At 38.7% G+C, this 13,678-nt stretch overlaps 1 protein-coding gene across 2 annotated transcripts in view; it reads left to right on the top strand.

Moving 5' to 3' along the window:
* The window catches only part of TMEM45A (transmembrane protein 45A), a 54,498-nt gene that overhangs the window by 35,000 nt on the left and 5,820 nt on the right, over window positions 1-13,678 (top strand). For both annotated transcript variants that reach the window (XM_021692452.2, XM_021692453.2), the window contains exons 2-4: window positions 2,166-2,357; window positions 3,617-3,829; window positions 5,609-5,793. In XM_021692452.2, the coding sequence (XP_021548127.1) occupies window positions 2,168-2,357; window positions 3,617-3,829; window positions 5,609-5,793 (588 nt within the window). In that variant the 5' untranslated portion in view covers window positions 2,166-2,167. The remainder of the gene's footprint in view (window positions 1-2,165; window positions 2,358-3,616; window positions 3,830-5,608; window positions 5,794-13,678) is intronic.

Raw genomic sequence — 13,678 nt, forward strand, 5'->3', positions numbered from 1 at the left:
CATATATTATATACAGTATTATTACGACAAAGTAAGCTAGAGGAAAGAATATGTTATGAAGAAAATAGTAAGGAAGAGAAAATACATTTCCAGTATGTACTACAAAAAAATCTGCATCTAAGTGGACCCGAGCAGTTCAACCCTGTGTTGTTCAAGAGTCAACTGTATTGAGTCAGATTCTATTTGAAGGTTTGGATGATTCAGGGGTGTGCCAAAATGTCCACCTGGGGGCTTGACTGAAAATTTAAGAGACTCTTACTGTTTGAGTTAACTTCACAGTTCCCCCTTGAAATTTCACAGTTGTGAAGGATGTGGAAGTCACCCAAAGGGGTCTCCCCTGAACTGAAATGCCCAGTACCCACTCAAGGAGATAAAGTCCTCTGCTGGGCCAGGGGAAACCTGAAATCTCCTTTCATCAGTGCTCCTACATCTGGCCTACTGTGAGATTCATAAAGAGGATTCTGCATTCTCTTTTCATTATTCTGTTGATGGTACAGGACATTTGAACAAAGGGCTGCTCACATAATTCAAGACTGATTTTCTATAGCACTGGCCAAAAATGGAAGCTATTTCTTTTTATTATTTGTCTCACTGCGTAAATGTAACAATTGTGTAAACAATTTACAATTTGATTTGGCTTGGCATCAATCTGAAAAGACTAGGTTAAGCTCTTTAAGCCTTAAAGGTTCAATAACTTAGCACAATTGATCTGAAGCAGATTGGTTGGCCATCCACTATGTTCTGGATAAGCCATGCCAAGGTTGCCACGGCAGGGGAAAGGTGAATTAAAGGAGTCATGTAGGCTCTTAACTCACTCAGCCTGGAAATGACAAATGCCATAGTCCATTGACCAGAACTAGAAACATGGTTTTTGTTTGTTTGTTTGTTTAGGTAGGATAAAATATTTTTTTCATAAGTTTCTATTTAAATTGAAGTTAGTTAACATATAGTGTAGATTGGTCTCAGGAGTAGAATTTAGTGATTTATCACTTACATACAACACCCAGTGGTCATCACAAGTGCCCTCTTTAATGCCCATCACCCATTTAGCCCATCCCCCCACCCACCTCCCCTCTAGCAACCCTCAGTTTGTTCTCTATAGTTGAATCTCTTATGGTTTGCCTCTCTCTGTGTTTTTATCTCATTTTATTTTTCCTTCCCTTCCCCTGTGTTTATCTGTTTTGTTTCTTAAATTCTACATATGAGTGAAATCATATGGTATTTGTCTTTCTCTGACTGACTTATTTAACTTACCCTCTAGTTCCATCCACATCATTGCAAATGGCAAGATTTCATTCTCTTTGATATCTGAGTAATACTCCATTATAAAAAAAAATGCCACATCTTCATTATCCATTCACTAGTTGAAGTATACTTGGGCTCTTTTCATAGTTTGGCTAGTGTTGATAATGCTGCTATAAACATCGGGGTGCATGGACCCCTTTGAATCTGTATTTTTGTATCCTTTCAGTAAATACCTAGTAGTGCAATTGCAGGGTTGTAGGGTAGTTCTATTTTTAACTTTCTGAGGCACCTCCATACTGTTTAGAAACATGGTTTTGAATCACCTGGAGAAGAGGCTGGGAAAAGTCTGTGGAGAAGCACTTGAATATTTGATGAGCACTAATGGTCTCTTTTATATACTCGATGCTTGATACTTTGAAATTACTTACTTAAAAAATTGTAGGCAATTTTATATCATTTCAAGTTTTAAACATGCAGGTAAAACTTTCATATTACTTTCCTCCAAATATCCTTAAAGTGTAACTATATGGTATTGCACATGCTATCATTTTAAGAAATCCTTGAGCTCCCTATTAAAAACCACAGAACTCTTGCTTAATAGTTGTGAGATTTGGGCAAGTCACTTAACTCTCTAACCCTGTGTCCCGACTGAAAATGGGTATGTTGTAAAAATTAGGGTAGAGATTGTGTGTAAAACATTTGACATAGTGCCTAGCACAAGGTAAGTTTTCAATGAATATGAATTTTTTTCTTCTTGGGGTTGTTAATATTGCAGTGATTGACAGTAACATCGACTCCTCTTAAATCAATGGTATATCCATAATCATCAGAAAATAGTGTATTTTATGAGAATGAGTGATGTTTCGGCTAAGTTCTGGAAACAAAATGTCTTCATCCTCTGTATGTTCTAATCTTGGTAGACATGGGGAATTTCAAAGGTCATGCCCTCCCCGGAACCTTCTTCATTATCATGGGTATCTGGTGGACCACCAGGTGCGTTCTGAAATATGCCTGCAAAAAGCACAAGCGGACTTCCTACATTGGCTCCAAAGCATTATTCCATCGAATAGAAATTTTTGAGGGAATCGCGTTAGTCAGCATGGCTATCACTGGTGAGTGGACCACTTCTGTGTTCTGTTTTCTCCTTTTGGGTATTTCTACATGCAAAGAGAAAATTAAATACCAAATCAAGAAATCACTAAAATGAATTTTTATTAAAAAATATCTCTGAACACATATTCTAATTGTAATTTCTATCTGATATAATTTGTTAGAAGGTGACACTTCATGTTTATACAAAGGCCTATTCCTTAATGAGTCAGTGATGGATATTAACTTGCCTGCCCACTCAAGGTGAATTTCCTTTATCGAATTAGTTGGAACCTTGAAATAATTTTATGTCATTTATTCTGATGCCTGAAAGAGGAAACTCTATCAGAAGCCATTTCTCAAAATGATGCCAAAATAATCAAGTTATTGTGGGAAAGCCTCAGTCATAAGTTGTTGCTGATGGACTGTACAGAGGGGTCAGGCTGAAGAAGACCTTGCTTTATGCACTCATCTTTTTTGTGTGATTCCTAAATTGAAAAGGGAAGTTAGGCCAGATGACTTCTAAGGCCTTTTCATTGACTATAAGATTCTGTGAAAATTTTCTGTGGTTTTAGAATTCCACTGTAGCCTCTCCTTTGTGAAAGGCAGAACTTTCTCATTTCCCTTTGGATTTCCTCCTGCTTTATTCATGGCAATTGGTCTTTGCTGTGGACATGAAATTACAGAGCAACCATTTCCAAAAAGAGGGATTGCCTTGCCAAATTCCATAGATTGACACATAAAGCAGAATTTTAAAGAAAGTTTTACTGTTTCTATAACTGACTAGACCAGGTGCTGTAATCTGTGTTTTCTGTAAACTTGACTTGGGGAAAAGCTGAACTCTAGTATTTTGATTCTGAATCAAGCACAACTCGCTACTTCTTGGCAGCCAACCAGAGATGCAGGATGTGTCAGAAGGAAGTAAACAGCCTCTGTAGGATTTATCTAGTCATTAGATGAAAATGGGAACTAAGACCATCAGTGGAACTGATCAGGGAACTATGAAGAACTGAAATGATCAGCTTTGATGATCTGAAATAACTAGATGTTTGACTAAATTGGTTTATCTTTGACTAAAAGTTGATCATCCAAACCAGTATTTGAACCTCTAAAACCAGCCTAAAGCCCCAGTACTTAGCTGTTAGGCAACAGCCCAGAGAGAAGAATCAGCATCGCAGAAGGACATTAGATTAGACTAAGGCCTGGGTTAATCCTGTGTCTTCCTGCTTTCTTCACGAAGTTGTGGGGAGGGTTACTAAAACTGTGATATGTTCCTTTGCAGGCATGCTTGGGGAGCAATTTATCACTGGAGGGCCCCATTTGGCCTTATATGACTATAAAGAGGGCCAGTGGGTCGACCTCCTGAACTGGCACCATTTCACCATGTATTTCTTCTTTGGGCTGCTGGGTGTGACAAACATCTTATGCTTTCTCATCAGTTCGCTTCCTGCCTCCTTAACCAAGTTAATGTTGTCAAATGCCTTATTTGTGGAGGGTAAGTATAAGTGAGTATGTTCCCGTACCTTTCACTATCCTTGGACACTTGTCTAGCCCTGTGCAATAATATTCCTTTAGTGTCCTGGTGCCGCCTTGATCAGTTGGGCCATTTGTTTGGGCCACGGGGAGATAATCAGATGTCCTGCATAGGACACCAAGGATTTTCCCTCCCTACTGACTCATACAGTAAACCGGGACAAGCACCATCCTTTGATGTGCTTTATTCACATTTCACATCATTCTTTTTTTTTTTTTAAAGATTTTATTTATTTATTTGACAGAGAGTGAGAGCAGGAACACAAGCAGGGGGAGTGGGAGAGCGAGAAGCAGGCTTCCTGCTGAGCAGGGAGCCCGATGTGGGACTCGATCCCAGGACCCTGGGATCATGACCTGAGCCGAAGGCAGACGCTTAACGACTGAGCCACCCAGGCGCCCTCACATCATTCTTAAATAACCACCTACCATGGTTATTTATCTCTAGGTTATCCTGGAGAGAATCATGATTTCCATTTTTAACAAGTGAAACTGAGCTCAGGGTAGTGAAGCATGAGTATCCTGAAACAAGGAGACCACTCACAGCAACCTACTAACCTGCTAACTAGCTTTTTTCATATTGATATAGTGGAACTGCACCATTACATGAGAAGTAGGGTCGAAAAATCAGTCACTAAAAAGAGGAGGTCCTATTTTTGAGAGGTTAATGAAAAACACTTTTTGTTCAGCTGATGTCCCTGTTACTATGTAGGGAAAACAGGTGTTTAGTAATTTGTTTTCATTTATTGTATTTGTAAGGATTAGATTGATGATAGAACTAAAAAAAACCCCAAAGGATCAGGAGGCAGTAATTTCCTAACTGTCCACCTTTCTTCCCCCATCTGAAGATAAGGACTTTTGCCAACCCCTTTCTGAGAACAAAGGCTAGCTAAAAGATGGACGTCAACAACCATGAGCAAGATTCTCAGTATCTCAGGGTGTTACCATATTTTGAGTGGACATCTTTTCCTCCTCATCTACATGAAAAGGTTGAAGATAAAGCTGGAATCTGCTCATGGGATTAAATAACATAGGTAGTTACTATTTTTGGGGAGCTTCCAGAGCATCTTGTCATACCCATCAAAGTCCACTCTTATGATTTGTATATATATATTTGCTTACTCCAATGGACCGAATTCCTTAAAGCAAGGATTTGTCTCATTCATCTGTGTATTCTTGCTCCCCTGCCCCCATCACACTTACTATTCATCCTCCTTTATAGAAGATGCTTTGAAATATAGTTAGTTGAAAGTGTCATGATACGTTAGACAAGAAAATAAAGGTTGGGAAAGGGAAAAGGAGAGATAGATCTCTATTCTTAAGAGGTAGTGATGATGGGACGCCTGGGTGGCTCAGTCGTTTAAGCATCTGCTTTTGGCTCAGGTCATGATCCCAGGGTGCTGGGATGGAGTTCTGCATTGGGTTCCTTGCTCAGCAGGGAGCCTACTTCTCCCTCTGCTTGTGCTCACTCTCTCTCTCTCTCTCTGACAAATAAATAAATAAAATCTTAAAAATAAAAGAGGTAGTGATGACTCCAAAAATGCTGGAAGTTTCCATTATTGTGGGAAGCAGAGAGCACTTGGTATTTTGGACAAATTGGTGTGTGTGCATGTGTGTGTGTGTGAGTATAAAATTATGTGGGGTGGGGAAGAGAAAGAGAGAGGGAGGGGGAGAGAGGGAGGGAGAAAAATGGTGGATGCCCCTTGGTTTCACTGAAAAAGAGGAACTATTTTTTCCCTATCAGCTTTTATCATGTATAATCACACTCATGGCCGGGAAATGCTGGACATCTTTGTGCACCAGCTGTTGGTCTTGGCCATCTTTGTGACAGGCCTGATTGCCTTCTTGGAGCTCTTCATACGGACCAGTATCACTGTGGAACTTACTCGGACAAGCTTTATCCTGCTTCAGGGGAGCTGGTTTTGGCAGGTGAGTCGAGGCCTCCTGTGAAGGGATCTGGGTCTCCATCTGTACTCGTCTCTCTTTGGTGGGGTATTTTGATCCAGAATCGGACACTTCCTTCTGATGTGCTGCCTGTAGAGAGAATGTGGGTCTTTGAGAGGTGATGTTGCTTTGAGTAGCCCAGAGGCCCTGGGGGAAGTACTGACAGAGCAGCCGGGAAGGAAATGGGGTGTGTTCATCTTCCTCACACACCTGAATATCCGTAATGTAGGAATTCTGAGCCATTGCTTTTGCTAAAGCAGCTTACATCCTTATGAGTGATGAGCTTGAGAAGTATATGAAAGGCAGGAAGGAGAGGAAATGATTAATTACTGAGAAACAACCGTGTGCCAGCCGCTCTACAGGACTATTACATACATGTTGTTTCATTATATCCCCACAGTAACTTGGAAGTTAGCTATTATCATCCCAAATTTACTGATAGGACTCAGCGAGACCCCATGACTATCCCAGACTCACACAGTAATGGAACTAGAATCTAAATGTGGGTCTGTCTGACCCCAAGTCCCAGGCTCTTTCCATTTTACTCTGTTGACTACCTAACCTTGGCGTGTTGTCAAAAACATGTATTCCAGTTAGTGAACTTATATTTTATAGAGACTGGTAAATCATACTCTAATATACACATATAGATGTAAGGAAAGTCTGAGATGAAAGGTGAATGTGGTTTAATAGGGGATGACCTCTTAGAGGAGATGTTTCATCACCAGAAAGCAGGAACTTGGGATGAGGTTATTGCAGGGATTTTCAAACTGATTAGTGTTCCATTAATAATTAATGATTAAGAATCTGAGGGAAGAAACATGGGCTGTCACAACTGAGAATATGTTGACCTAATGTTGTCCGCTTTGGCAGAGAAATAATGTTTTTATATTTTACCAAAAGCTTTTCTAGGAAAGAGCTATGAGGTTAAAAATCTTTGGGCATTGGGGCACCTGGGTGGCTCAGTCATTAAGTGTCTGCCTTTGGCTCAGGTCATGATCCTAGGGGCCTGGGATTGAGCCCCGCATCGGGCTCCCTGCTCTGTGGGAAGCCTGCTTCTCCCTCTCCCACTCCCCCTGCTTGTGTTCCCTCTCTCTCTGTGTCTCTCTCTGTCAAATAAATAAATAAAATCTAAAAAAAAAAACAAAAAAAATCTTTGGGCATAAATCTGTGACTATTTAAAAATCTTTTCCATCTATCAGTATGTCTAGACTAGTTTCTTTTTTTACCTGGTGGCTAGACTAAATAACGTTAGAAGGCTTAAAGAAAAATGAGCATTTAATACCAATGCAAACACACACACTGGCAGGAAATGAAGGTTTAACTGTAGTACGTCTCTCCACCCTCAGATTCCTCTGAAACAAAAATGTCTAGAGACGTAGGTGAATTTATTCCACTTTTATTTTGGTACCATGTGTGGTATATGAACGTTTATGGTCAAAACTCTGTCTTAAGTTGATAATATGACATTGTGATTTGCTTTTCACCATATTTTTTCTCTCTTTACTTGTCCATAGGTGGTTAATACTAGTGCATAAACAATATGTAGACAGATTAGCACACCCAGACTCTTGGAACTATAAATAAGGAGATGCAAAATGAATGAGGCAAATGTTCAGATTGGCCTTTTTTTTATAACTCATATGTAAATGATGGGGAATGAGTGGGGGAAGGGGCAGATGGAGAGGGAGAGAGAGAATCTCAAGCAGATTCCCCACTGAGCACAGAGCCCCCACCAGGAGTGGTAGGGGGATGGAAGGCTCAGTCTTACAGCCCTGGGATCATGACCTGAGCGGAAATCAAGAGTCAGATGCTTAACCGACTGAGCCACCCAGTCACCCCTGTGGGAGAATATTTCTAAAGCTCACTTTCACACTTTGTCATTTCCAAGTTCCCTCCTATCATTGTCAGAGTTGAGGCAGAGACCATCAGGGGAGGAAGAAGACACTTCTGCTGTCTTTGTTTCCCATTACTTTTTTTTATTTTTTTTTTTTATTTTATTTTATTTTTTTTTTATTTATTTATTTGAGAGAGAGAGAGACTGAGAGAGAGAGAGAGCATGAGAGGGGGGAGGGTCGGGAGGGTCAGAGGAAGAAGCAGACTCCCCACCGAGCAGGGAGCCGGATGCGGGACTCGATCCAGGGACTCCAGGATCACGACCTGAGCCGAAGGCAGTCGCTTAACCAACTGAGCCACCCAGGCGCCCGTTTCCCATTACTTTTAACAGTAACCACTGCTTCATCACCCTCCCCCACTAATTGCTCCGGGAACTCCTCCCATGGCTCCCCAGATTGTTGAGCCCGAAGTAAAGTGCAGCCTTATTTTGTCTTTATGAAAGACAAAAGTTCATTCAAAGATGTCAAAAAGACCCAACTAAGCAGTAGTGGTCTGAGTCTGATATGGTAGATCAAACACTTGTTTAAGGCTGATAGTGTTGAAATAAGTGATTGGAAAATAAGACTTAAAACACTAGGAAATTCAAACTCTAATCTATAGGAAATGAGCCCCTGGCTTGCTGTATATTAGAGAAGATAATTATTTACATTTTAAATGTGATATTAATGAGGCTTAAACTATTCAAAAACAGACGTTCAGGAGTGGCATAGAAGATACAGCAAGAAAAATTCTTTTTCAGACCTTTTGTTTGGTTGGAATTTTACATTAGGAAGCAAATTAGAATAACTAATGAGAGAGTAGTGGCTGATTCTATATATCAAGGAAGATTTAATGAGTTGTGGCATTTTCTGGCCCTTGGTTTTTCAGCTTTCCGAATTCACTTGCTTTTATCCTGAAATGACTTGGAATGTTTCTATGACTTTCACAATAATCACATCAGTTAACACTGTTCATAGGCTTCACAGTGGCCTTCAGTTAAGTCTTTAGCTTTCAGTGTCAGGCTCTGAGTGTCTCAAGGAGATGAGTAATGAGAGGTGCTCAAAGTTTCTCTTTTCTTGGTATAAAACAGTAAACATTTGGCTGGTAGAACTGGTAACGACCAATGAAGGTGACTTAAGAGATATTTTATTTTGGAAGCTCCAGAAAACGATTGTGACTATGGCATGGAGGGAGAAGTCCACGAGACTCTAGGTCAGGCAGACCTGGATCTGAAGTCTGGTTCTACCATATTAATCACATGAGTGTACACTATTTATTCTATGCTTTACCAGGAGAAGGTAAAGTTAAGTTGGGATTTGAAAGATGGATAAGAGCCACCAAAGTGTCCAGACTTGAGGTTTAGGATAAGTGATATTCCTTGCTTATTTTGGTCTTAGCTTTTGTATTAGTATCCTAGGGCTCCAATAACAAAGTCCCACAAGTTGGATGACTTAAAACAACGGAAATTTATTCTTTCACTGTTTTGGAGGCCAGAAGTCCAGAAATCAAGGGGTCAGCATGTTGGTTCCTTCCTGGGGGCCCAAAGGGAGGATCTGTCTTATGCCACTCTCCTAGAGAGCTGCCAGCAATCCTTGACATTCCTTGGCTTATGGCAGCATAACCTCAACCTCTGCCTCCATAGATACACCTGTGGGTTTCTGTGTACCTGTGTCTTCACATGGCCTTCTATAATAAGGACACTAGTCATTGGATTTGGGCCAATTCTAATCCACTATGACCTCATCTCAAGTTGATGACATCAGCAAAGACATTATTTCCAAATAAGGTCACATTCACGGGCACCAAGTGTTAGGACATCAACATATCCTTTTGGAGGTACACATTATAAGCCACAACTGCTAACCCTTACCTCAGGGAGCTGTAGCAAAACACTGCCCAAGCAAGGATAGATGGGTGGATGGCATTGGAAGGACATTGGTGGGACCAATAGGTAGGAACTGGGGAGCTGGTCCATAATTTATTACACTCAACTCTCCCTAAAAGATACTCACTTGACACAATTTTTTTTGTCATCTTTCATGAGTTGCTGCAAAAGTAGGGCATGAGAAGAATGGAGGTAATGGCTTATTCTTGCGGTTATTATAAGGACTTAGAATTATGGTGAAGTTTATGTGCATGAATGAAGTTAAGGTGCCCCACACCTAGTGATACATCTACTGGGTGGTACAAATGGTAGTTCTCTTTCCAACCAAAGGGAATTCTTTAGAATGGGAAATGGGAACAAGTGATTAAGGCCCAAGTCTTGTTTTTTCCTAATTTACTCAGGTTATTAGAAATTTCAAACAGAAATGGTATTAAAGTTTCACTCAATACTATGGACTAAATGCTTTTTTTTTGTTCCTGTTAGATTTCATTTATTAGATGTGCGATTCCAGGCAAATTATGAAACCACCCAATTTTCTCATCCAGAGATGAAGACAATAATATGTTAAAATGGGATAATAATACATTAAAATGGGATAATAATACATCATTTAAGGGCCATTGTAAGGAACACTCCCAAGCACTGTAACTGACATATAATTAGCTAATATATGGTGGACATTCATACATTGTCCATGTAATTATCTTGGTATTGTATTTCATTTAGTTCTAGAGACCTGACATATGTCCATCCCCCATCCCCCCATCTGTCCATCATTCATCCATCTCTCTCTCTCGTTCTCTTTTTGTTTTTTGTTAGGATAAAATTTACATAACACAATTGTTTTAGAGTATATAATTCAGTGCCATTTAAGTACATTCACTATATTATGCAACTATCACTGCTATTCAGTTCTGAAACCTTTTCATCACCCCAGAAGGAAACCCTGGAACCCTGATGCAATCATTCTCTTTTACTCTCCTCTTAGCCCCTGATAACCACTAATTTGTTTTTTGTTTCTATGAATTTAGTTATTCTGAATATTTCATGTAAACAGAATCAGACAATATGGGACCTTTTGTGTCTGCCCTCTTTCCCTTAACATAATGTTTATAATATTCATCTATATTGTGTCATGCATTAGTGCGTCATGACTTTATGGTTCAATGATCCATTGTATTGGTATACCACATTTTGTTTATTCATCATCAGTTGACAGACATTTGGGTTGTTTTCAACTTTTGACTATTGTGAATAATGCTTCTATGAACATTTGTTTACAAGTTTTTGTTTGAATACTTGTTTTCAGTTCTTTTGGGTATATACTTAGGAATGACATTGCCAGGTCATGTGATAATTAAAGCTGCATTTAACTTTTTGAAGAACTGTCCAATTGTTTTCCACAGTGACTGCACCATCTTATATTCCTACCAGCAATTTACAAGGATTCCAATTTCTCTTTATTCTTACTAACACTTGTTATTTATTATTTTTACCATCCTAGTGGGTGTGAAGTTGTATCTCCTGTGGTTTGGATTTGCATTTCTCTAATAAGTAACAATGTTCTTCATCTTTTCATGAGTTTATTTACCATTTATATACCATCTTTGGAGGAATATCTCTTCAACTTCGTTGTTCATTTAAAAATAGTTATTTTTTGTCTTTTAGTTGTTGGGTTTTAGGAGGTCTTTGTACATGCTAGATATTAATTCCTTATCAGATATATGATACAGCAGTATTTTATCCCATGCTGTGGGCTCCTTTTTCATTTTCTTGATAGTGTCCTTTGAGGTACAAAAGTTTTTAATTTTGGTGAAGTCCAATTTACCTTTTTTTTTTTTTTTTTTGGTTGCTTGTACTTTTGGTGTAGTATCTAAGAAGTCATCCCCAATGCCAGGACATGATGCTTTCCCCCTATGTTTTCTTCTAAGAGTATTATGGTTTTAGTTCTTATATTTAGTTTTTGATCCCTTTTTTCTTTTTTTTTTTGCTTTAACTATTTTTTAATAGTCTTACAAAACTTCTCTGAACTCAAAGGAGCAACAACTGTCCAAAGAATCACCATGTAGATAGTCTCATCAATTAGCATTTTAAACATTTCAAGGGTATTGGCAAGATACATCTAAGATCTATGATCATTCATTGACTTAGCCTAGTTGTTCTCAGTTCTTTGTTTTGGAATTTACTTCCCCAGAAGATAAGCCATTTTTATTTTTACACAACTGTACTAAAGTATAATTTCTATACCATAAAATTCACCAGCTTAAATGTATAATTCACTGATTTTTAGTAAATATACAGAGTTGTACACCATCATCCCAAAAAGATCACTCATGCCAGTTACAGTCATTCCCTGTTCCCACCTCCATCCCCTAGCAACTACTTGTCCCTTTTCTATGTCTAGTGATTTGCTTTTTCTGAACATTTCACATAAATGGAGTGGTGCAAAAGTAATCTTGTACATCTGACTTGTTTCATTTAGCATAATGATTCTGAGTCCATGCCACAGAATGTGTCAGTAGTGTCTTCTTTTTATTGTTGTAGCATTCCAGTGTATGGATATGGCACATTTTCATTTTCCACTTGCCAGGTTATAAACAGTTGGGTTATTTCCATTTGGGAGGTATCATGGATAATGCTGCTTTAAATGAGCATTCACGTTACAAGGCTTTATGTGGGTGTATGTTTTCATTTCTTCTGGGTGGTAACTAGGGAGTAGAAGTGTTGAGTAATATTTTTTTCTTTTTCTTTTTTTAAAAATTAACATATAATGTATTATTTGTTTCAGGGGTACAGTTCTGTGATTCATCAGTCTTACACAATTCACAGCACTCGCCATATTATATACCCTCCCCAATGTCCATCACCCAACCACCCCATCCCTCCCACTCCCCTCCACTCCAGCAACCCTCAGTTGTTAATTTTTTTGAGTTAATTTTTGTATGGGGTGTAAGGTAAGGGTCCAAAATCATTCTTTTGCATGTGGATATCCAATTGTACTAGCACCATTTGTTGATGAGACTACTATTTACGCATTGAATAGCCGTGGCACTCTTGTCAAAAATGAATTTTCTACAGACATATAGATTTATTTCTGGACTCTCAATTCTATTTCATCAATCCATATTTCTATCATTATGTCAATACCACACTATTTTGATTACTGCAATTTTTGTAGTAAGTTTTGAAATCAGTAAGCATGTATCTTAAAACTTGGTTTTTATTTTTCGACGTTGTTTTGGCTATTCTTGGTTCCTGGTAATTCCATATGATTTTTAGGGTCAGCTTTCCATTTCTGTAAAAAAAAGACCATTGGGATTTTTTTTTAATTTAAATTCAATTAGCCAGCATATACTACATCATTAGTTTTTTATTTATTATTTATTTATTATTTTAATTTTTTAAAGGTTTTATTTATTTATTTGACAGAGACACAGCGAGAGAGGGAACACAAGCAGGGGAAGTGGGAGAGGGAGAAGCAGGCTTCCTGCAGAGCATGGAGCCGGATGTGGGGCTTGATCCCAGGACCCTGGGATCATGACCTGAGCCGAAGGCAGACGCTTAACACCTGAGCCACCCAGGTGCCCCATACATCATTAGTTTTTGATGTAGTGTTCAATGATTCATCAGTTGCATATAACACCTAGTGCTCATCACATCATGTGCCTTCTGAGGGTTGTGGAAGGGGAGGTGGGTGGGGGGGTGGGGTAACTGGGTGATGGGCATTAAGGAGACCATTGGGATTTTGATAGAGATTGCACTGAATTTGTAGATTTCTTTGGGTGTTATTGCCATCTTAACAATATTAAATCATCCAGTCCATGAACATGAGATGTATTTCCATTTATTTAGGTCTTTGATTTCTTTCAACAATGTTTTGTAGTTTTCAGTGTACAAGTCTTGAACCTCTTTGATTAAATTTATTTCTAAGTATTTTATTTTTTTCAATGTTATTGTAAGTAACATTGTTTTCTTAATTCAATTTTTGGGTTGTTCATTGCATGTGTATAGAAATACAACTGAATTTGTTTGTTAATTTTGTGTCCTGCAAGTATGCTGAATTCATTGATTAGCTCTAATCGTTTTTTTGTGTGTGGATTCTTTAGGATT

This window comes from Neomonachus schauinslandi, chromosome 1, assembly GCF_002201575.2.
Source record: "Neomonachus schauinslandi chromosome 1, ASM220157v2, whole genome shotgun sequence".
Taxonomy (NCBI): Eukaryota; Metazoa; Chordata; class Mammalia; order Carnivora; family Phocidae; genus Neomonachus; species Neomonachus schauinslandi.